Here is a 25,505-nt window from a genome sequence, read left to right on the forward strand (position 1 = left end):
ACGTGACAAGATGTAGTTAAAATGGACAAGATGTAGTAAAAAAGTTAAAGTTATGGCTGTAGTGTATCTTTCTTGCGTTTCTCATATTCACATGAAATGGTACGCTACAGGACTGTGATGAAATGGGGAAGAAAATGAATGAAACTTTTTTACAAGTTCGCATAAATTTGCGAGTCTCCACTTAAATATATGTCACCGTGATATATCGTTTTGCATTCCTCGAGTGTTCAAAACAGTTAACGTATACAAGTCAAATAATATGACATCTGTTTGGACTTTGTAATAAGAAAGGTGTGACCAACAAAAGATGAGCAAATTGTAGCTGCATGAATGCAAGATTTCGTACGCCATCGCTAGATAACGGGTTTTTAAATACAGTTTTTGCCGTAAGCAACCAGAAGGTCAATTACATGAAAATTATAAAAGTCAGCAAATTTATTAAGTGTTGACTAATGAAATTATAAAGATTTTAGGCCGTTATTCATAGTCGATTTTTTTATATTCAAGATTATCCTTAAGATGTATCATGATCCAGTAATTAAAAATGGATTAAAATAGATTGAAATTGTATGGATATTTTAAGTCCATTGAATTCAATTGAATAAAAAAAACTTTTTTTTTATTTATTTGGATTCAATTGTATTAAAAAGTGCATTTCCTACTAATTCTTAATTTTTTGTCTAGTTCTAAAAATTACAAAAAAAATGAAGAGTAAGTTTAACCAAGATTAACCTATATTGGAAATAGGCATTAGAATTTGCTAACTTGTAATTTCAAGATACACAGTTATATAATCGATCCTCAACCAGCGAAAGGTGTAAAAAGGATATTAATTGTGTATTTTTTGAAATGAGATGAAAATTATAAAAATGAAGTAAATTAATTTACTAAGTATTTTGATTAATGAAATTATAAACAAATCCGCTTATTACAGTAAATTCGCTTATTTTTGTAGTTTTCACTTTATTTTAAAATACACAATCAATCTCAAGAAAGAGTTTGAACTAGGAAATGAATATGTCCATGAAAATTCGCCTAATCTAGAACGACAAAGGGAAAAGATAAGGAAGAACAAAAATGTCTTAATCAAGCAATAAATTCCCATCCGATTATTTCATTAAAGACTTGCTCATTTCGCAAACACAATTAAATTATGAGACTGCCACTGCAATAGATACCACGGTATCACTTGATAGTTATATATCACTTGATAGTTATAATATTGATAAACGATGAATTAATCGTAATTTAATCGCAGTCATTCTCTTCTCCATTTTTTATAATATCATACATGACTATTTCAACCAATGTAGATAATTTTAATCTTGATTTAACTGACTTTTTTTTATTTCTCTTTAGTTCTAAAAATTAGAAAAGTATGAAGAGAGTAAATTCAATCGGGGATTAATCTATATTAATAAAAATGGACCGAGGTTAATCTATATAGTCGTGAGAGCGACTGCGAGAAACTAAACTCCGATAACTCTATCGATAATCGATAATTAACTTGTCAAATAATATCCATAAATATTTTGATCGTTAACGACCAAAGTTGGATCTTAATTTCTTTGTATATAATTTTATATTCAATACAAAAAGAAGAATTCTATATTATATAATTTGAATAATCACCGGTTGTTTTGTATTTTTTTACAACAAATGGGGACGGAAAAATAATACAGTATATAACTTATATGCATTTTTTTCATAGAATTTAATAGTGTTATTATTTTGATTCAAATCAAATTCTTGTTAATTGTTTGAATGATAATTGTTTAAACAAATTAAATGTGATAATTTTGATTTCAGAATTCATAATGAGCAACCTCATAAAAACCATTACATGCAAATGATTATTCAATTAATTACATAAGCAGTCCTCAAAGGATTACATTTATCTCATTTAAGTTTTCTTCTTTTCAATGTTTTCCAATTCTAGAATTGGAAAGAGATGAAAGATAAATATCCATACAGCATAAAATATTGGGAAACGTTTTAAGAAAAATATTTTTTTTTAATATCACAAGTATTAATATCATAAGTATTATTAAAAAGATTTTAGTAATATTTTAAAATGTTTTAGAGATTTGGAAACATTTTAAAATTATTTTAAAACATTTTGTGATAATATTTTCAAAAACATTTTAAAAACGTGTTAGAAACATTTTGAAAAATTACTTTTTTATTATTTAGAAAATGATAAAATATTATCAATATATTATCTAAAATATATTATCTAAAATATTATCAATATATTTTCAAAATATTAAAATAATTTCAAAAATTTTAATCAAATTTTTTTATTTAATTTTTTTAAATTGCTTGATTTCTTACGGCATGAAGCTAATTACTACGAATGCATTCTGTTTCCATAGGAGCGATAAAGTGCTCCAAAATTTTTGTCAAGTATTGAAAATCTGTAATTTACTTAAGATAGTCACTTCAGCTATATATTGGATCGTGACGTCATAAGCAAAAAATGACACGTTGATTTTTCTTGCATATCATTTGTAAATAAAAAAAATTTGGATTAAATCAAATGACAAGGTGGCTTTAAAACATTTGTAAAAATGCGAAAATTCTCTTTATCTCTCCTGATAATCAGTAAAGAATCGAAAAAGGATTGTGAAATGGAAATAAGCTACGCATTGAGTAAAACCTAGTAACGCACGTTTCGTGCCTTTTACGACTATTTATTGACTGTCAATATCTTCGACTATTTTTACAAGTTCTAAAGCGATCTCATCATTTCATTTTATCCAAATTGTCTTTATTTACAAATGGCATACAAGAAAAATCAACGTGTCGCTTATGACACATTTCTCGCTTATGACGTCACGATTCAATACGATTGAAGTGAGTACTCAGGAATCTTAAGTATTTAATTTTTTTTATATTTTTGAAATAAAATTGTTTCTTAATTTTAAAAACAGATTTTGTATTTTGTTAAAAAAAATTTAGTTTTTCTATATTAATAGGAGTTTGTACATATATATTATGTATATAATAAATAAAAATAAGTGCAAATTTTGTATTTTTTATTTTAGAATACTATTTTAATAATAAAACTAAATAAATAACATTTCTAAAAGATTTCACAAATATTATTGAATATATTTGAATGAAATTTTTTAAAAATATTTTTGAAAATATATTTTTAATATGATCTAACGTAGAAATATTTTTAAAATATTTTAAAAATATTTTTGAATTATTTTAAAATACCTTAACCTTTGTAAAAAATATTTTTTAAATATTTTGAAAATATTTTGTGCTGTATGGATAATTGAACTTTGATTAAGAGTTAATTGTTTCAATGTAGACTTTAATCTCGATTAAATTTATTCTGTATCCTTTTCTTAGAAAAAGATAAAAAATAAGTTAAACTTAAGAAGTTAAATCTATATTGGTAGAAATAGACGTTCTCTCACGCGCGCGAGATCATTATCTTGCAATACATCATCGCGCTATCTTTTCTATCTTAATTGTATTTAGAGTTATAAGTATATCCGTAAGTTACAAAGGTCAGGGAAACTTGATCTTTGGGATCGGATTTCGGACTTTTGCGATCAATATAAAAACAATCAAATACGTTCAAATCCAGTAAACAAAAATGGATTGAAATAGATTGGATTTCATATAAAAAAATTTGTATACGTGTAAAAATTTAAATAAATTAAAATAATACTTATTGGGTGTCCGGAAAGTTCGTGCCGCAAAAGATTTAAATTTAATAAATGAAATTAAAAATTTAAATCTTCTGCGTTTTAATTTTCCTTCAAAATCGGCACGAGCTTTCCGGGAACTCAATTGAACTTCAATAGTTAATATTTTAAAACTTTTATACATAAAATAAGCTAGCTTATTTATAATGAAGGAAACATATTAATATGAAATGTATATAAAAGTGATTAATTGCCCAGCAAACAAGAATGGAAATTGAAATTTTTTTCTATTCGAATGCATATTTTAATAGCGAATACTTTTTTTGGATTTAATTGGATTCAATTGGATTCAATTAGATTCAATTGGATGCAATTAGATCGAAAAATTTTCTATTCAAAAGATCGATTCAAAAGATTTAGATATTTACAATTGTGTTTGTGTGCATAGAAAAAGCTAATATTATTTTTAGATTAAAAAGCATAGAGATATGCTTCATGCAATTCCTATAAATGAATAAAAATGCATTCAGAATTGAAAAGCATTCATTTTAACATTCGTGAATCAATATTTCTGAAAATCTGAATCCATTTCAATTCATTTCAATTCATTCTCGTTTGCTGGGTAATTAATTAAAAATAAATAATTTATATTTGTAACATTTATTGTACATATTTATAGTTCTTTTTATATATAGTTTCTTTTTATATATAATTCTTTTTATGTTTCTTTTATTTAGTTTCTATTAAATGAAGTAGAATTCATGATATATTTTTATGGCATAATTTTTTTTTTAATTCAGTTGAATTAAAACAAAAAATTTCTTATTTATAATTCTAAATAAAGTAACTTTTATGGCGCATTTTAAATGAAACGCATTTTAAAATGGATTTTTTATTTACAATTTTGAATTCATAGTCCATTTTAAAAGAAAAACTTTTTTATTCAATTGAATGAAAAAACTGCATTTCCTTTCAGAATTTCGAATTAAGTATTCATAATGCACAGAAATGGCCGATATTATTTTTAGATTTAACTGAATTGAAAAACTGTATTTCCTATTCACAATGTTGAATTGAGCAATATTCACGATACACATATAAAATATATAAAATAGCATATATAAAATATTATAATATTATTTTAATATTGAAAAGCATAGAAATATGCTCCATTACTATTCCTATAAATGAATAAAAATGCATTGAAGATTGAAAAGAAATAGACATTTGTTTCATACAATTCCTATAAATGAATAAAAATATATTCAGGATTAAAAAGGATTCATTTTAACATCATTTTAACAATATTTCTGAAAATCTGAATACATTTTAATCCATTTCAATTTAATCCATTCTCATTTGCTGAGAAGAGAAAAAATAAATTGAAAACTCAATTATAATGGAGCAATCAATTATAATGGAGCAATTATTCATTTTATTTATTGTATTCATATCATTATACTTTTTTCACATAACAATCCTTTCCTCTTTCCTCGAGGTTTAAGGTGCTAGAATAAACAATTTATAAATAAACTGTCGGAAGCAAAAGTCAAATATATAAAAAGAATTTAAATGCGTTCTGGGAAGAACAGTTGGTGAGGGAACAATGCCTTTTTTATCACAAAAAATGAATCATATATTCTGTTAAAATCGCGTCATTCGAGAGCATCGTATTATCATCGATCTCCCGTGGCGGCAAAACAAGCAACGGCGGTATAACTCTCTTTATATCGAGCGTTCATGAAATCACGGATCATTCTTTCTTTCGCGCGGCTATTAAATGACTCCGCGACGTGATAGCCGCGCTGTTGCGTCGCGCGCGCACGAATCGAACGAGTCGTCTGTCCGCTGTCGCGTCGCCGTGAACTGCCGTGGACTGCCGTGGAGTCGGTGGAGATTGGAGTCGCGTGTCGCGTTGTCACTGTGATCAGTGGATATCAATCTGTATACTGCTGTGTACCAATCCATCACACCACGATCGACGGCCCCGTCGAGCGTGTTGACGCTGTGCACGGATACTGCCGACGCATGATTCTCTTGGACGAGAATAACAATCGCGGCGCGGTGACACGCACGTCGAACGCGCGAAAATGTCCCGATAAGATAGCCACGACGATTCCAGGATTTCCAGGGTGCGCCGCGATCCTTCCTCAGGTGAGTAATCGTGCAAAAAGCTTTTTGATCATTTTCCTACGGATGAAGAAATGTTGAAGTGTCTAGCTTCTAGGTTATCTGACACCATCTGACAGAAGACTCTCTAGTTCTAACTACTTCGATTCTTTGTCCTTTTATATAACCATTATCTTCTTTATATAATCATTATCTTCTTTATTTTCTTGAGAAACTTCTAAATATTTAAGAATGTCAACTAATCTTTTTCTTTAATGATCGCGTATTCGCGCGAAAATTAAGTCTACATCCTCATGATTCTCGATTGGATCTGTTCGGCTTTGCGACATGGCGTTTCTTTTTATTTGCTTGACGACTTTTTATTATTGGTGTTATCGAGAAATCGCGCTACGATGTCGATACGATTTGTAATAAAAAAGAAATCACTGTGTTACAAGGTCACTCATTTGCTGGATAAATCACTTCCCGTTTCTAACGGTACAGGTGTCGACTCGTCTGTTATGCAGGATAGATACGAATCGACGACACAACCATGTCCTTAAGAAACGTCATCGAGTGGACGTCCTCCGACGTGAAAGCGTGGCTCATAGAAAATGGTCACGAGGAATACGCGGATTTGTTTTACTTCCATGAAATCGACGGGAAAGTACTTTTGACGCTGAAAGAAGAAGACTTGAAATCTAGTATTTTAAACATAAAGAAGATTGGTGTTATAAAAAAATTGTATCTAGCCATAAAGCAACTGCAAAGGGACAATGTCGCCGTTCTATTCGACCTGGGATATGTGGATCTGTTTCCTTCGACAAATTTTTATACTCATCATCAGAATAAGCACGAGGTAAAAACATGATTCTCTTAAAGGGAAATATTTAATATTCATTTTAATTCAAGAAGGTAATACTGTTATGTTTAATATAATTTTACTTTAGATGCCCAGTACTGGTACGAATAACGAAACATCTATCGAGAACGAATTCTATTCAGCCTCGGTATCAGAGGATGGACACGCTTCTCATTTGCCACCCGAAATCTGGAAGACACTCATCAGTTTGGGATATTTATTTATTGTCACATGGATTACTGCCTTTGTAATGGTTATCGTTCATGACAGAGTGCCTGATATGAAGAAGTATCCTCCATTGCCAGACATATTTTTAGACAATGTACCTCATATTCCTTGGGCGTTTGATATGTGCGAAGTTACCGGTACCCTACTTTTCGCGATATGGCTTGTTGTGCTTATATTTCACAAGTATAGGTAAGAAATGTGATCCATTTAAATAAATGTAGCAAATAATGTGATTTGTTAGTGCGAATAATCTATTAAATATGGACACAGATTTATTTTGTTACGGAGATTTTTTGCACTGTCGGGTACAGTCTTCCTGTTGAGATGCGTGACGATGCTCATTACTTCGTTGTCAGTGCCAGGAGCACATCTACAATGCCAACCACGGAAAGTCCCAGATGATGATTGGTCAAAGTGAGATACATATATTATAAAATCACATTCTCTTTCTCTAAATACAAATAATGCATATTTATATCTCATTTTAGTTCCGCTTATGTAGAACTGTACAATAAAATAGCAATGGCTTATGTTATTTGGCGAGGTGCTGGCATGTCCATTCAAGGTGTCAGAACTTGCGGGGATTACATGTTTAGCGGACATACAGTAGCGTTAACAATGCTTAACTTTTTCATTACAGAGTGTAAGTAATTAGTATACATTATTTCATAATTGAAGATTTTAATATTTATGAAATGCTCTTTTTTTTATTGCAGATACTCCAAGACATTTATATTTTCTGCATACTTTTACATGGATGCTTAACATGTTTGGTATTTTTTTCATCTTGGCGGCACATGAACATTATTCCATCGACGTTTTCGTCGCATTTTATATAACTTCGCGATTATTCCTTTACTATCACACATTGGCGAATAATCAAGCATTGATGCAGCGTGATTCGATCAGAACCAGAATCTGGTTTCCGTTATTTAGCTTTTTTGAGGCGTCTGTTGATGGTATTGTTCCTAATGAGTATGAATCGCCGTCCTTGATAGTTTGCAATTTAGCAGGCACGGGAAAGAACATCTGGCATTGTGTACGATCTCGGATTTCTCTCCGAAAAATGCAGCGCAGCATAAACGGCAATTTAAGTAGCACAAAAAAGGAATACTAGGAATACTGTCAATTGGTATATATTTTACTTTTTTAATTGTTATATTTGATTGCTAATAATTAATATGTTTAAGATAAATATGCCACATAGGGAACACTTCATTAATTTTTTTAATTCCAGTCATACAATACATAAAAATATACATACGTAAAAAAAAGAGACAAAACAATAATATTTCTTTAGAATGGATCTTTATGTCTAAGAACACATAAAATGTATAAGTTTCGAAAAAAGAAAGTGATCTTATATTGTATATTTATCTTTTCAGAGCGTTAACTGTTTATTTGACAAATTTGTTTATATGTTGAAATAATATTGAAAAAAAGATTATTAGAAGATTAATTCTAAATATATTTATTTTTGTGATAGAGGATTGTTGATACCAAAAGAGATTGAAGTAATTTATGATACGATTAATTAATATTACGTAATAGTTAACTTTTATTATCACACAAATAATGTAATTTATTAAGAAATTTCCAAAGACAAAGCGTAGCATATAGTACTTTACTAATTCAACATGTATTTTCCAAGCATGTTGTATCGTCTAAGACTTTCTTATTTTTTTAAGTGTATGTATATGTACATTATATATATCATACACACACACACACACATACACACACACACAAATGTATAATGTGTGTGTTTATGTATGTGTGCGCGCCCACATAATTTGCTCATAAGTACTTTTGTTTTTTTTTGTGATACAAGAAGAAAGTTAAGTTAAAGTTTATATTGTGATGGCCTGCAGGGATGTTAGATTTTATCAGGAATGTTGAATAATTTTTTATACCTTTCATAATGATATTTTAGAATTTCTAGATTAGACATCTTTGAAAACGCTTATTTGTTTGCTAACAATGAAACGCAATATTTTAAGAGTAAATGTATATGTTATATGTTATTATGCATTCCTGATATTTGATAAAATTAATAATTTAAGTCTCCTGTTTACTTATTGTAATCATATTAAAGTCGTGTGATTTTTGCATTGTACATATAAATAAATAAAATATTGCATATATTGCTACATACGTTTGACATAGCTATACATTGATAAAATATATTGACTGTCTTTTCGATTTAGATAGAAATAAATAGAAATAAATATCTTGGTTGATTATCATAAAATACGTTTTTGCTAGAAATGTAAAACATATAGATACGTATGCAAAAAAAGGAATGATTTTTTACTACCGAAGAAAATTTATGATTTTAATACAGTTGCAGTAAGAAAGCAGGAGTCATATTTACAGATGTGGTATTATCAAACAGAGGCTGCTATTATCGTAATTTTTAATGTAAATTCGTGCGTAATATCTGTATGATAGGATTGTATGAATAGCTTCTATATGTCACATAGAAGCTATTGCCAATAGTATAATAGCTTTTTAATATTACATCCATATTTTTTACTTATGATAAATAACTCAATCTTGTTGGCATTAACGAGTACCGATTATTGATAACTCGTTGATGGTGCCTGAGATTGTTGGTGTTTATTACTTTATATACTTCCAAAAACTATGCAATGTGGTAAACTTTTTCTCTTATGCTAATATCGACCAATATACCGACCAGTTTACAAGATAGTCGGATTTACAGACGATTGAGAAAAATAGCACGAGAATAAAAGACATCAATATTTCAATAAGACTTTTATTGTACTTTTATTAATTATAATTATTATACGCTTGCAGGTATCATTTCCCTTTATCTTTCTCAAACAAAATTTTCAAGAAAAAATGCACTATATTCGAACATTCGTGTTCTTTTTAACTTGCGCACGTACACGTAATTACAAAAAAAAATTATTAAAATTTCCAAAACCGTCGTTTCAAGTAAATTGATAACAATTAGATTTAAGAAAATTTAAAGTAAAAAATAGGCAAATCATAAGATTGTGACGAAATAAGAAATGGCCGTTTCGCTAATCGTAAATCAATTAGCGCTCACAAATAAAGTGCAGACTGCAGAGAATGAAGTGGAATGAAGTGCAGTTATGTGCAGTTCCACGGCACACCATAATATGGTGTGTGTGTAAATGATATGTAAACAGTTAAATACGCTTCACAAAAAGATAAAAAATTGTAACATTCTCATTTTTTTTCATGAGTTGGAAAACGTGTTCAAATTAGGAGAGAATAATATTAATTTCTAATAATTGAATCTAATGTAATTCTACTAGTCAACAGATTATGATAGGTTAATCCGAACGAAGTTAGGTTAGGTTATTGTCTTCAAATCAAGATTGAAAAATAATTCATTCTAATTATCAAGCTATAACTATGGCTGTATCTGCTTTTATTCGTTCACACTTTCGACATTTAATTGGTGTAAGCAACAATGCTGTTGCCTTATTTCCAAATTCCGCATGGTATTCGGTATGTTTGCAATTCCTTTGTAATGAAGCCATCGTGCTATTGCAATTTTTCTCATTTCGATTATATATAAATTATTCAATTGCTATGTTAAATATTTTACGGTTGCAGAATCGTATTAAATCACAATCTTATGCAACATCTATCAGTGAAATCAAAGATACAATTAAAACTAAAACAAAGAAATCTGAGAAAAAAATAAGCAAAGTTATGATGACATATTTACAACGTGCAAAAGAACATGGTAGTTACTGATTTTTTGTGTATATATATATTATTTTTTTTAATAATTTTATAAAATATTGTTAATGTTTGATATTAACTTTAAGACCAATAGTATATAAACAATATTTTTCTATACATAAGTTATTATGTATAAATTAAGTTATATTGTTTTTTTAGATGAAATCATGAAGAAAGAGATCTTAGAATATGAGATAGGGATAAGACATCTGGCTAATATAATGGGCGAAGATCCGGAATCTTTTACTCAAGCAGATATCAATGTATGCAATTATATAAAAAAATCATGCTAATTTGAAATAGCGTGAATTAATATCTAAAGTCTCATGTGAGTGTTTACTTTTAGAGATCAATCCAATATCTATTTCCATCAGGACTATTTGATTCTAAAGCTCGACCAATAATGGAACATCCAGAAAAGATTTTTCCAAACAAGAAAGCAGCAGAATTTGATGAAACTGGAAAACCCTTCCATTCTATGTTTTATACCTCAAAGCCAAATTATTATGAGACACTATATGTAAGTTTTTATAATAATACTATTATAGATATATGAAAGAAAATAACTAATATCTAAAAATTATTTTTATTTACAGAATATTGTCGATAAGATCAAGTCTCTGAATGATATTGAAGATTCATTGATAAAGCAAGGAATATTGCCTATGGACAAAATGTATGTTGAATATTTAATTTATATAAATAATATAATTTATATAAATTTATATAAATGTGTATATATATATAGAGCTTGACATTAATTTAAAAAATATCCTGCAATATCAAATATAAATATTTTTTTTAATACATATTTTTAGCGATCTAGTAAGTTCCTCGTGGTTGTCAAAGAATAATATTGAAAAACTATTTCTTGAAAGTATTAACGATTTTGAGGTAAATAATATTAATTAGCTACAGAAAACTTAAACAAAATTGTAACACATGATTTAACACATAATTTAACTCATAAATGTATAATAATCTTTTCAGTACAATTATCTTATTACGTCATTAGAACGACTATGTGATCATCCACTATCAAAACGTGCATCAGATTTCATTTTAAAATATTGTAGGACACGTTATACCCATTTTAAAGAGATAGTAATATTACCTGTAAGTATCTATATAATGAAAATAAAATTTCAATTAATGTAAAGGTTTATTATTACATGTTAAGTTGGAACATGACAGCACAGGAAGACCATATGTCACAGTCAAAAGTAAGTAAACACAATTTTAACATTCACAGAAGATTAGCAAGTATATATATCATAAAACTTATTACTGTTAATGATTTCAGATTGTATGAGGAAGTCTGCAAGAGGTGAAGTAACAATTTGGGGTAATGGCTCTGGTAAGATTGTCATTAATGGACATGACATCTCATACTTCGAAGATTTTCAGCATCGCCAACAGGTGAGTTATTCCTTGCTTAAATTCTCGTAAGAAAAGTCGGTACTAAATTTTCATTAAATAATTACCAAGTTTTTATGTAAATCTTCGGAAATTGTAATACATAACATAATTCGGTTAGAGATCATTTTTACTATTTATGTTAAAATATATAGAAAAAAAGATAAAATAAGATATATAGTTTGTATGCACTCTAGTTCATTCTTTTTTTAAAATGATATTTTAACTTTTCTAATAGCAATTTTTTCTTATTTTTGATTCAAGCGAATTACCATGCAATATTTTTTAGTTTTTAAGTTGATTATGGTAATAGAATTTCAATGTTTTCTTTGCTTCAGATATCTGAACGGTTATAGGTAATAATATACTTATTCAAGAAACTTAAAGCTCGATGTCCACGATGCTAGAAATCGCTCCAAGATCTCGGACAGAGAAAAAATTAACAAATCACATTTGAACAATTTGTTCACATGACTATTGCGATTAATCAATTCTTTCTTCATCTGAGATCTTGGATCAATTTCTAGCATCGTAAATACAAGGGTTAAGAATAGAATACTTATATGATACCATTAAGTATTATCAAAGTGAGAGTTTGCAAAGAACTCTTAAAAATATTTTAAAATTGTTTTACGTGTCAATTTTTGACATTCTGCTTATTGGATAACTAAAAAAATTACAAAAATTGCAAAATGATGAAGGACTTTTTGACTCGGTTTGCCCACAAGCGGTATGTCAAATAATTTGCGATATCCTATATAATGTTTTGTTTTTCATGAAATTTTCGAAAACATGTTCCAATACATACATAATACTATTACATCACATTTTTACACAAATGATTCTAATTTTTTTATCAATGCTTTTGCACATATGACATTGTCTACTAACTATGCATATGACATTGTCTAATAACACTCTATGTGGCCACGCGATAGCATCTCTAGCGTTATTTGTGTTATTCTATCCTTGTTTCACGTCTAATAAATAAATAAAAATAGAATGACATAAATAATGCTAATAGCGTTTTCCTGAATACACCTTCTGTGCGAGGAAGGAGCGAGGGAGGAAGGAAGGGGGAGAGAAACATTCCATAGATACATTGTCACATCATGACAACATTTTTAGAAAAATGGCATTAGACCAAAAACAATAAATTCTCAAAATCGTTATTTTTCTCAAAATTGTGACATGATAGCCAAATTTTGACAACGGAATTTTGCTCCGCAATAAAAATACGTCGGAAATTATTTATATTTGTAAATAACTTTTTTAATAATATGTTTTTAACAATACGTAAATAATTTTTTAAATCTTATGATATTGTATTTATTATAACATTTTCCAATTGAAGTTTAGACAATTTCTTTTAAAACTAGCCGTGATTATTTTAAACTGAATAGCTTAATAATTATTATATAAGAATATCTTTGATACGATTTTTTAAAGATTCTGGGGATATGACCCACTAGACCTGAAAGGATTAAAAAAAATATATTCGTCTTGAAACAAAAGAATCATATATTTGGAGGATGAATACAGCACTGAAGAAGAAATATATTTTTAATATCTTTTTATGATACGTATTGTGAAGAATGTGAAGCATGAACAACATGCGATGTCCTTCATGGAAGACGACCTTTCCGTGCGCATTTCTGGTAGCCGGTTTCATCCGATATTTGTACTATCTAAATCTCATTCGTTGGTATAATCGATACGGTGGAATTAGTCGGATGCTGCACTCTCTCGCTCTCAGTGTTAACCGGTCTGGCGAAAGAACGAGGTGATGCAATTGGGACGATTATCAACGTCCTTTACTGCGCTTCATTTTATGTCGTAAATGCATAAGGTACTTCTTCATTTTAAAACCTCCTCTATAGTGCCAATCACATAATTAATATGTAATAAGTGTTATTAAACTAAGTTCGAGATTTTTTGCAAAAGCATTAACAATTTATTGACTACTAACAGACAGCGGCTCACTATTAATTTGATTAATATAAATCTGACACAAAGGACATCTCTCTCATGACGTTATGTTTACTTATGTATAATTGAAACTTCTATTTATTTTCACGTTTAATATCTATTTATGCCTTGTTCATTTTACTTTTATTTAGTTTCACATTTAATTTTTATTTATGATACAAATTTTTTAAATTTATCTTTAATAGATTTGTATTTCTATATTTTCATATATATATATATAAATAGTTTCTATTTTTTTGGTCTAAATATAATAGCGGAAATATTTAAATTTTTTATAATTGTTTAGTATTTAGTCAAATAGATAAAATCTATTTTAATAATAAATTTGTATAAAAGCTAAATGAGCCAAGCACATTATCGATGCAAAAGAATATATTGTTACAAAAAATCTTCCAAATGCTTTGGTTCTCAATGGAACCATCTTCAGTCAATTATTTACATATGTTCTTTCATCTATGATTTATGCGTCGTTAGATTAACATAAAAACTTGTCGCCAATTATCTCATGCCAGATCGTATTCTATTTTTGTTAAATGCGTAAACGAACAAAATGTTATTGCAGAGATTTATTTTCGTAGATCCACAGGTTTTTTTTTTGTAATGTGTTTATCAATATTGTCATCAATATACGATCTGTACGATATCTTTTTGTTTCTCATAAAGTGGAACATAATTACCGCCAATTCAATCAGATAACAGACTACCCTCCATGATTATTTAAGCAATTTTCTAATTGCAAGAGTCATGCGATATGCTTTGTGTCGGATTTCAATGTTACAATGTTAAAGTGTTTATAAAGTGTATCGTCAAACTTTGAGTCGTAATTTTTACATTGAAATAGAAAAAAAAGAAAATGAAATATACATTTCAAAATTTCATATTTCTTCCTGTGTTATTAATCCTTTAAAAAATTAAGAAATCATTAACAATTATTTAATCTTCTATATAAAATATACGAGTTTTAGAATATTGAAGAATAATATTCTTTGGACCTCTAATTTGGCTCATATAGTGTTTTTTTATTTAATATTCGGAATAGAGAATCACGTAGAAAAGAAATTATGTTCTGAAGGAATCATTCAAAGTTATGGTGAATCGTTATTTTTCTGTGAAAATCGAAAAATCTGCAAATCCTCATATAAGCCATAAATTGAACTACCAATTTTGATCTTTTTCCATTCTTTTTATCGTGAGCTTAAGAGAAAAATTTTTTATTGACTATAAAGTATTCTATAAAGTATCTATATAAATTTTGTAAATAATGAAATAATGAATAAGTAAAAAGATGTTTTATTAAAGTCATCTTCATTTTTATTTTGATTTTTATCTTGATTTTTATCAAAATTCGATCAAACATTAAAACAACTTCTAAGTTTGTTTACCTCGTATTCTCCAATAGGTTTCTACCATAGCTCTTACTCCACCGCGCTTGTTGGAGTGAGTAAGAATTATATTTATATTCAATAAAACTGTATATTCAATAAAAAATAACATTTTTCTTTGAAGATCACGATAAGGACATAAAAAAAATTGATGTTCTCAATTTATTTATATTTTATTTATATGAGAATTTATAGATTTTTCGATTTTTATTGACAAATAACGATTCATCATAACTTTGAATTCCTCGGCGCATTCTTTTTCTACGTGATTCTACATTCCAAATACTAAATAAAGAACACTATATGAATTAAATTGAAGGCGGCCCTAAAGAATAATGTTACTCTTGAGATTAATTTAATCATCTGTTTTGTTTTATTTTAGATTCATAACTTTAAAAGACCATACAAAATATTGTATGCTTCACTTTCGACAGAAAGACTATTTGACAAATATTTATATAGTTCTGGCATTATATTTTAAACGTCGTATTTTTCTTTTCTTAATAAATTTGGGTAATTATTAAAAAAATATTTGTTACATGTTTTTTACATGTTTCGATTATTAAATATTAAGACTTTTGAATAGTGTTAAATAGATAATATCACATTTATAGGTAATTGAACTTAATACGACAACACAGGAGATAGTTGATAGTCTCAGTAAATTCGTATCGTATTCTCGTCGAAAAAGAAATGGAGGAAACTGAAGAAAGAGTACCAAAAACTGTTCCAAATATGTTGATACGTACGGGTATGGCTTCCTTGTTTCTAACTCGGCTAAAGACTAAACGCTCATCATCTAAGCAAGATGACAATGAGCTCGAAAGTGGTCAAGTTCAATATGAATCGTCATTACCCAATGTCTCAATAAGTCCTTCCATGGAAGATTACTTCATCATTGGTGAACATACCACTTCCGATGAAATCGACCGTACTTCGCTACGCATCAATGAAGATCTTATTAAAAATATTCTCGCGGAACACAAAAGGCATATGGGTTATAAATCACAAATCTTGGAGAATCTAGAATCAGGCAAAATGGATGAAATAAACATAAACACGATTTTTGACATAAAATCTAATGAAGTCAACATCTTATTGCTACAAGCGAGTTTTTTAGGTCGTACGAATCTCATTCATCATTTGTGTAAATGTGGAGCCAATATTAATTACACCGAACCTAATCATGGTCTTACCCCTTTGCATTTATGTGCCTTTCGGAACTGTCTGGATGGAGTCAAATATTTGATAGAACAGGGCGCGAGCTTTGATACCAAATCGAAGCACACGGCGTTTCATTACGCCGCTTTTGGAGATGCCTTCGACGTAGCTCAGTATTTCATACAACGAGGTATTAGTCAGCTATCTCCGTATGAAGCTGAAGAAACTGTATTGCATGTGGCTTCACGGACTGACGCCTTACGCGTACTTTCTTTAATGGCACCGAACAATAAGGAACTGAATCGTTTAGATCAGGACGGATATGCTGCTATTCATCATGCAGCCAACGGCGGAGACAAAGTTTGTTTGGATATACTTCTGAAAGCTGGTTGTCAAGTGGATTTACTTACCAGAAAGAGCGACACTGCTTTGCACTTGGCTGCGGAAGTTGGTTGCGCAAATAACTTGGCTCTTTTGGTCAAAGCGAATGCTAATCTTCAACTGAAGAATCATCGAGGATACACGGCCTTGCATTTAGCCGCTCGTTCGCATTCTCTGGAATGCGTGGAGATTTTACTGAAAGGTCGCGCGGATCCTAATGTGGAAGATAACGAAGGTCGGACACCTCTGCATCTGGCTCTAGGTAAATCTCTGATGACCGACGACATCACTGAGCTCCTGCTGAAATGGCGGGCGGATGTAAATAAGGCAGACAAGTATGGTTATTCGCCTCTACACATCGCTGCATCGAACGAGTTATCACGATGCGTGAATCTATTGATAAAACATGAAGCGGACCTCAGTGCCAGGACCATCGGTGGTAACAGTGCCCTATCCATCGTTCTGCGTAAGACCCCGACATCCCTGGACGTGTTCGAACGTAGACTGGACAAGTCTCTAACTTTGAGCCGACAGGGATTTATCGCAGGCAAGCTCGAGTTACAACTGGACTTCCGTCCGTTGCTTCAGCATCGACGTTCGTCTGAGACCGGTTATCTGAATACCTTTGTGAAGGAGGGCTACAAGGAAATTCTGGAACATCCTTTGTGCCAATCTTTCCTTCATCTCAAGTGGCATAAAATCCGAAAATATTACATCGCCCGATTGCTTTTCTATCTGATATATGTGTTGATCCTTACAAGCTGGGTGATAGCCGCCCTTGCTCATAACTGTTACAATGAATCAAAGGGTTATTACATGCACAATAAGCCATTGTGCTCGAGCGCAACTGGGATTTATGGATTTTTTTATAAACATCCTATACTACTCGAGATTCACTGGTACGCGCTGATGATGCTCACCATACTTGAGGCTTGTCGCAAGTTCGCCGTTATTTTCAGTTATCGATCTGTTAGACAATTCTTCACGCAGGTAGAGAACCTAGTCGACTGGTGCGTAATATTGAGCGTGTTTGCCACCTCTTTTGTGTATACGGGAAAAACATATGTCTGGCAAAGGCATTTAGGTGCCTTCGCCGTACTTTGTGGTTGGAGCAATCTGATGCTGATAATCGGACAGCTTCCTGTGTTCGGTGCTTACGTTGCCATGTTTACTAGTGTGCAGGCACAAGTGTTTAAGCTACTTCTGGCCTACGCCTGTCTGCTAGTGGGCTTCACGGCGAGCTTCTGTGTGATTTTTCCATATTCCAATTCCTTCAGCAGTCCACACATAGGTCTTATTAAGGTTCTCGCGATGATGACCGGCGATTTAGGCTTTGATTCTTACTTAATCTCATCTGATAAGAGTGGCATGTACGAGAATAATGAAGGAGCTTCCTGGATTTTGTTACAAATTTCGGCTCAACTCTTTTTCGTGTTGTTCCTTCTATTTGTCACGATCGTGCTGATGAATTTATTGATTGGTATAGCTGTACACGATATCAAGGGTCTTCAAAAAACGGCCGGTCTTGCAAAACTCGTTCGCCAAACAAAATTGATCCATGATGTTGAGACTGCAATTTTCTTGGGATTTATGCCGTCGAAACGCTTCATCAAATGCATGCGATGGACCACACTACTCTTGCCACCACCTTTACGAGCCGTTTTGACTGTTCATCCACTAAGTCCCAGAGAGAAGAGATTACCACGTGATGTTCTTTCGGCTGCTTACAAAATAGCCAAGGAAAGAGATGGACAGAACAATTATGCGTCACGCAGAAAAATTTATAGCGCAAAAGCAGATTTCAAAAGCGACATGACCATGTATCGTCGTGGTTTCGACGAGGATACGCTGCAACACGATTGTGACAAATTTAAAGACGAAATTGCAGAACTCAAGAAGATTTGTGAAAAAAATCATATTCTCCTTCAAGAACTCATAAAAGCTCATAGTGATTAAATAAATAAATAAAATTGTCAGTAAAACGAGGAAATATCCTTGAGTTGTAAATAATATTTCATAAATTCACAAAAATTCATGTTCCATTTGAAATTTAATCATGGAGTAATGATAAGAGATTCTAAAACTTGAGATTCATGGAACGTGGCATTATTATGATACATCGTGAATAATTATCGCGAATCCTTGCTTCTATGCCTTGTGCCTTTTATATATGTGTCTTATATATTTTCCAACAAACATTAAATCTTGCTTATGAGATATAGCTTTTCTGTCATACAAATTATGTCCAAAATATCAGTTATTTAATTCCATCCATTTTCATATATAAATTTTATATAAAAAGCATCAGAAGGCTTGCATAATTTTATGCATATAATAATGCTATGTTTAAACAAAATATTTTATTTTAACACAGTAATTGTATTTTCTTAGGAGAAACACTTTATTTACTTTAAAATATATGCATATATGTATTTTTTCAAGTTTAAACATTTAGTATGTATCTAAAGTAACATCGATTTCGTGACGCGAATGTAAACATATGTATGACATATATATTGATGAGACCTTACAGAAAACAGGACAGTTCATTTATATTTTTTCTTTAAACATTCGTTTTCATTTTTAGAAGTTTTTGTAAGATATTTTGACTTGTCAGAAAAATGTCCTTCTTTCTAAAGAGTCAACAATATAAAATTTATATATAATTATATTCAACTGATGTAATTTGATTTAATATTACGTCTGATGCTTTCTAATATATTTTGATATTAATTTTCTTTACTCTTAATTCTTTTTTAAATAGGTTCTGAAGAAAAAGAATTTTATAAGTATTTTCTTTTGTTTTTTAACCACATTATTTGAATTGTAAGTATAGCTATACACACTTGCGAAGTTTTTACCAAAATGAATTGTTAAACGCAAATAAATATTTTTATATCAAGATTAGAATAGGAAAATTTTAAAGTTGTCTTGTGCTGGTCAAGTTTCACTTTGAAACTTTGAATAAAGTCAAAAAATACATATTAGGTGTGGGAAAAAGTTCGTGGCGTTTTTTTAATGCCATCTAACGGGAAAAACGCCACGAACTTTTTCTCACATCTAATATATAACATTAATGATATGCGTAGACAGTCAAAATCAGTTCTCGTCTATTGAAAGTTCAACTGTCAGAGATCTAGTAATAAGATAAAACGTTGAGTTATAGATCTATTTCTTGGAAGAGAAATTTATGGGGCAAAAATTTTAGAGACTCTGGAACTTTGTGTCTTACATACAAAAAAATTAGCTGAGAAATACATAAAAAATAATTATTTAAAAAATGCATTACATATTCCATCACGTTATAGAATCGATCATTTCTCGTAATTCAAATAAAATCACCGCGATGTAAAACTATTTCATGTCTCGAATTCGACTGTTTGAAAGTTACTTTTTCCTTTTTTATTAAAGTGAGTATTAGAGTAAATATTCATTTCATATGTAATGTTTCATTTATGTATCAACAATTTATCAACAATTTAAGTAGCTAGCAACTCGAAAATCTCTCTTGGTAGAGATCTTGCAAATGTACTTAAAATTAATATAGAATTAAAATTACGAATTGTGATATCATATTCGCAATCACGTGATGGTGAAAAAAATTTGTCTAGATACTCGCAATTTAGATTCGGGAAGCTATGAAAACAGGAATATAAAATATTCTATATAGAAAATCAAATATTAGATAAAGAAAGAGATAACGCGTAATGAAATTAAACAAGGACTAATGAAAAACAATTGATTTATTTACTCACTATTTCTATTGTATTTTTGAGACGCTAAATAAAAAATGAGTTTATAATTTAAAATTATGTTTATTATAAAAATTAACATAATCAAAAAATAATTTTATACTATTCCTGTAAACATACATTAGCTGTCTATAATTTAAATAATTTTCTTTGTCTCTCTGCGATCTTTACTTTGGAAAAATTCTATTTTTTTAATAATTAGAACATTTTACTTTGATAAAATTTAATTTGTTTATAATTTATTTTTTCTTTTTTCTTATTTTTTTTATTCAACCTTCGTCCATTGATTTTCAAGAAAAAACAATTTATCATTGATTAAAAGTACAAATATCTGTTTAACAATATTTTTTTAACGATAACATATGTAAATAACAATGTCCTAAAAAACTCAAGTGGTCTTTCAACGATACTTTCCAACCTGATCTAGATTAATCAAGAATTTAAAAGAACAGCTCGTATATATGTGACTATACGTAAAGTAGATCTCTGCTCTACATTTTTTTATTATGTTTATGTATTTTTTGTTTATATATAACGTCTTGCCCCTCTGCTCATAAATTCCTCTTCCCACACGAACGGCAGAGGCGTATGCAGAGTACGTCATGCAGTACGTGTAGTGCGATCGTACAAACTAGTTAAGCTTGCTGTAATGCTCGCTGAATTGTTAATTGTACATTGGTCAATATGCATCTTGAGCTGGCATAATTTTTACGATTAGAAAATGCGACCGAAATCCTTCTCGGACTGCTTTTGCATTCTAGAGTCGAAAACTCGAGGTTTCTTCAGTCAATCTCTAGATTTTTATAAATACGTGCTTCAAAAAATAGAAGCATTAAACGAAAAGACAAAGTGACGGTACGTCATATGAAGCCGATAGCAAGAGGAAGAGAAGAGTGTGTGGTGACAGTGAAAAATGTTAACTCATCGTACTATCTGTATTACTTGAAGTTCTTACACAGCGACAGACACAGACCCACTTGGATATTTGATAACTTGCATTCGTCAAGTTGATAGAAAAATTAATATTGAGTCTTCAGAATTGCACTTGAAGAACAGAAGAAATACTAGTACAAGAGGAACAATACTATTAACGGTGAAAATTGAAAAAGAGATAAGATTGCTAATGTATATGTGATAATCACTTGTAAATGTATAGTATATTGACAAACTTGAAGATATAGTATGCACTGCATATTTTGCAATACAATATTTTTCTAATACGAGAGAAATTTAACGAATGTAATATCCAGTGGGAAGAGCCTTAGAAAAGAACAACCTTTATTTATCTCTATTGTCTGTATTTGCGTCTATCAAATGTATTCTGTTTAAGAAGATATTAATCAAGTTGTCCGAATGCAAGTTATTAAATTAATGATTAAATCAGAGCAACTCGGATATAAGGTACTCGATTGCGTCCGGGACACAACGTGGCATAACGATAATCTTCTCTTAAAGGTCTAAATGAAACGATTTGTAGGCGGAATGTGATAACTGAAAAAGAAGAGAGAACAAGAGAGAACAGGAGAGAAAAAGATAGGATTGAAGAGACGATGACGCGGCTGAAGTAATTAAGATGCATCGCGAAACATCACATAATGATATATGAATACTTAGTGCTTAATTACGAAATGGGATTTACATTGGAAAATTAAACATTGTACAACATAACATACCTATTAGCCAAAAAAAATAGAAAAAAGTGACAAGCTCAGATACACTAGTCTTAGGTGTAATTTATTGTCTATACATACATATTTATCATCTGTTTATTATAATCGATCTGTAATACGAATTCTCGTGCGCAAGAATGTAAAAAACTTGAGATGACAGAAAAAAATAGCAATGATAAAATTGTTTAAATCGAAAATAATTCAAGAAAAATAAGACTACGTGAAGACATGCTTGAATTTTTCACTAAAAGAAATAAGAATAAAAGTGAAACTGAATAGTAAATTTATTTCCAGCCATAAATAAATAGTAAATAATTCAAGCGAGTATGTATGAGAATGATCGAAATTCGTTAGGAGAGAGTATCAAAGTAAAAAATTTCGAGACAAACAGTCTGGAAACACTGACTATTTTGAATGATGAGGAACATTTTTATTCTAAAAGCTTCAACAGTCATCACAAAAGCGATCCTCTGTCTGTAAGATTAGCTCCCACTTATAGATCATTGAGATGTGCATATGCAGAGGATTATCCGCAAAAAATTGTGATCGATGATGCAACCATATTTGATAATGATCAAATCGAGATCGACGCCGGTGTACCACCACCAGCCGATGACTCTCTCTTTTTTGACAATCTGGAAATTCTGGAATGCTACAAGAATCATTACGTGAATGGTGCCAAATTGAGATCGGCTATATGGTCTATCGTCGACATGATGGAGACGAGATTACTACAGTACATGGAGAAGAGTCGCACACTTCCGAATGCGTGCAAAAGCGAGAATCTACGAAACGTTGCTTACATCTGGGCATCCTATCGTGGTCTGCTTCATCTTCTGCCGGAATTGGAGGACGCCGGAGCGCATTATGATTACGTCGAACCGCGGACCGGTGTGAACGCTATCCTCGCAGCTTCATTGGGTGACAAAGTCACCTGCGTGGAGTATCTGATCGCGAAGGGTGCCAACGTGAATTACGAGAGTCCCATCATTCATTACACACCTCTTCATTTCGCAGCGCTCGGTAATAGCTGGCACGCCGCAGCTACATTACTGGATCATGACGCCAAGCTCAATTATGTCTGTCAGGAAGTAGTCGAGCCAATTCTGCATAGTGCCATCCGTGCGAAGGCGGTGGAGACGGTGAAGCTGCTGCTCGAGCGTGGTGCCAGTGTTGTCGAGAAGAATCACTTGGGCCAGACGCCGTTGCACGTGGCCTGTTTCGTGCAATCGATACCATGCGTCGAGCTACTTTCAGCCAGCGCGCCCAATGTGAACGCTGTGGATAGGGAGCACAGGACACCCCTACATTTCGCCGTGATGAGCACAGACTCGTCCGTTGAGTTAGTACAATTATTGCTGAAATGCAGCGCTTTGATAAATGCAGCTGATCGGACAGGATTCACGCCTCTTCACATTGCTGCACTGAACGAACAATCTCAATGTGTGGATGTGCTCATCTGGGCGGGCGCTGACATTAGCGCGACCACGTGCACTGGATTATCCGCTCTGAATATTATATTGAAGAAAATTCCTGAGTCTCTGCACGTGTTCCGACAGCGGTTGGACGCTTCCATTAGACTGACTCGACCGGTATCACATAATCGTGAGTTTGAAATGAGACTGCACTTCGACATTCTCTTCCCCAGCGGTAATCAATGCGAAACCAGCTTCATAAATACTTTTGTACAAGAGCATCGAAAAGACTTGTTGTCACATCCTCTAGTTATGGCCTTCCTACACCTCAAGTGGGAGAAAATTCGCAAGCTCTATTTGCTGAGAATACTTTTGTATTCTATGACAGTGATATGCTTGACTACTTACGTACTGACTGCGTTAGCGTATAAATGTTACAATCAAAACGAAGCCAATAGCTCCAAGATATGCGGCAGCAGACGACCATCTGACTTTTTCTTTCGAAAATCAATCATCGAGATTGAATGGTACCTCGCGTTGGTTCTGACATGCATCACTATACCAAGAAAAATATATGGCTTCATGGTTTATAAATCGGCATTACAGTATTTTTCCAGCATTGACAACGTGTTGGACGGTGTGGTAATTGTGAGTGTATTCGTTACATCCTTCGTATATACTGGGCGTACTTATGACTGGCAGAATTATGTCGGCGCGTTTGCCGTTCTTTGCGCCTGGACCAATCTAATGCTGATGGTGGGTCAGTTACCAGCCTTCGGTACCTACGTTGCTATGTTTACGCACATCCAGTTCGAGTTCGCCAAACTTTTGTTAGCATATTCGGGCCTGCTGATTGGTTTCACTATCAGCTTCTGTGTAATATTCGCCAGCGAACCCGCGTTCGGCAATCCTTTCACTGGGTTGATCAAAGTCTTGGCTATGATGGTCGGTGAATTAGACTTCGAAGGATTCATCAATCAGATGGATGATAAACCGGGCGGCTCTTTTGTCATTTATCATCCTATTTTATCAGTTTGTTCGCAAATTCTCTTTACACTCTTCATAGTATTCGTTACTGTGATTCTGATGAACTTGCTGGTCGGTATTGCCGTACATGATATACAAGGTCTGAGGAATCATGCGGGGCTTACGAAGCTAGTAAGGCAGACGAAAATGATCCTCTTTACGGAAATGGTATTGCACAACACTGCAATCCCATATGCCTTCCGGAAATGGATGTCGGATCACAATATTGACGTTGAAAACAGGAAACAAGTTCTTGTGGTAAAACCGCTTAATCCTCTTGAGAAACGATTGCCTAAGGATATAATGAAAGCCGCTTATGAGATAGCACAGAAGAATATTCCCTCGTTTATAAATGACATCAATTTGAATGATCGTGCTGTTTGGTTGAAACAACGACACAATGAGTTCTCCGATGTCGCTCCAGAAATGACATTTGAGAAACTGATTGCTATGATGAAAGTGAATGAAGATGCTATAAAATTGCTAAGAGTACAATTGCTAGAAATGAACAAGATGTTGGAAAACATCGCAACAAAATTGACGAAAGAAGAACATACTGCTTCGTTATGATTTTAATAATTTAATATTGGTACGATCCGATATTTCAACTAGCAATTCACATTATGTAATTTATATGTATATTATATATATATATATATATATATATATATATATATATAATATATATATCTTACTTATATAATT

At 31.4% G+C, this 25,505-nt stretch overlaps 3 protein-coding genes across 3 annotated transcripts; all 3 read left to right on the forward strand.

Annotated features, from left to right (window-relative positions):
• The first annotated feature begins 6,327 nt into the window (after positions 1-6,327).
• LOC105623152 (sphingomyelin synthase-related 1) lies at positions 6,328-7,981 on the forward strand. Its single transcript, XM_012204552.1, has 5 exons — positions 6,328-6,633; positions 6,725-7,053; positions 7,135-7,278; positions 7,353-7,507; positions 7,581-7,981. The coding sequence occupies exons 1-5, from the start codon at positions 6,328-6,330 to the stop codon at positions 7,979-7,981; spliced, it is 1,335 nt and encodes a 444-aa protein (XP_012059942.1).
• Positions 7,982-10,272: 2,291 nt separating this feature from the next.
• Positions 10,273-15,454, forward strand: LOC105623218 (28S ribosomal protein S9, mitochondrial). The gene is made up of 10 exons (XM_012204619.1): positions 10,273-10,368; positions 10,477-10,609; positions 10,768-10,871; positions 10,955-11,128; positions 11,205-11,284; positions 11,427-11,502; positions 11,599-11,724; positions 11,789-11,831; positions 11,912-12,027; positions 15,413-15,454. The coding sequence occupies exons 1-10, from the start codon at positions 10,273-10,275 to the stop codon at positions 15,452-15,454; spliced, it is 990 nt and encodes a 329-aa protein (XP_012060009.1).
• Positions 15,455-16,088: 634 nt separating this feature from the next.
• LOC105623219 lies at positions 16,089-25,370 on the forward strand. The gene is made up of 2 exons (XM_012204620.1): positions 16,089-18,885; positions 22,714-25,370. The coding sequence occupies exons 1-2, from the start codon at positions 16,089-16,091 to the stop codon at positions 25,368-25,370; spliced, it is 5,454 nt and encodes a 1,817-aa protein (XP_012060010.1).
• Positions 25,371-25,505: the final 135 nt, after the last annotated feature.

Source organism: Atta cephalotes (assembly GCF_000143395.1).
Source record: "Atta cephalotes unplaced genomic scaffold scaffold00054, whole genome shotgun sequence".
Taxonomy (NCBI): Eukaryota; Metazoa; Arthropoda; class Insecta; order Hymenoptera; family Formicidae; genus Atta; species Atta cephalotes.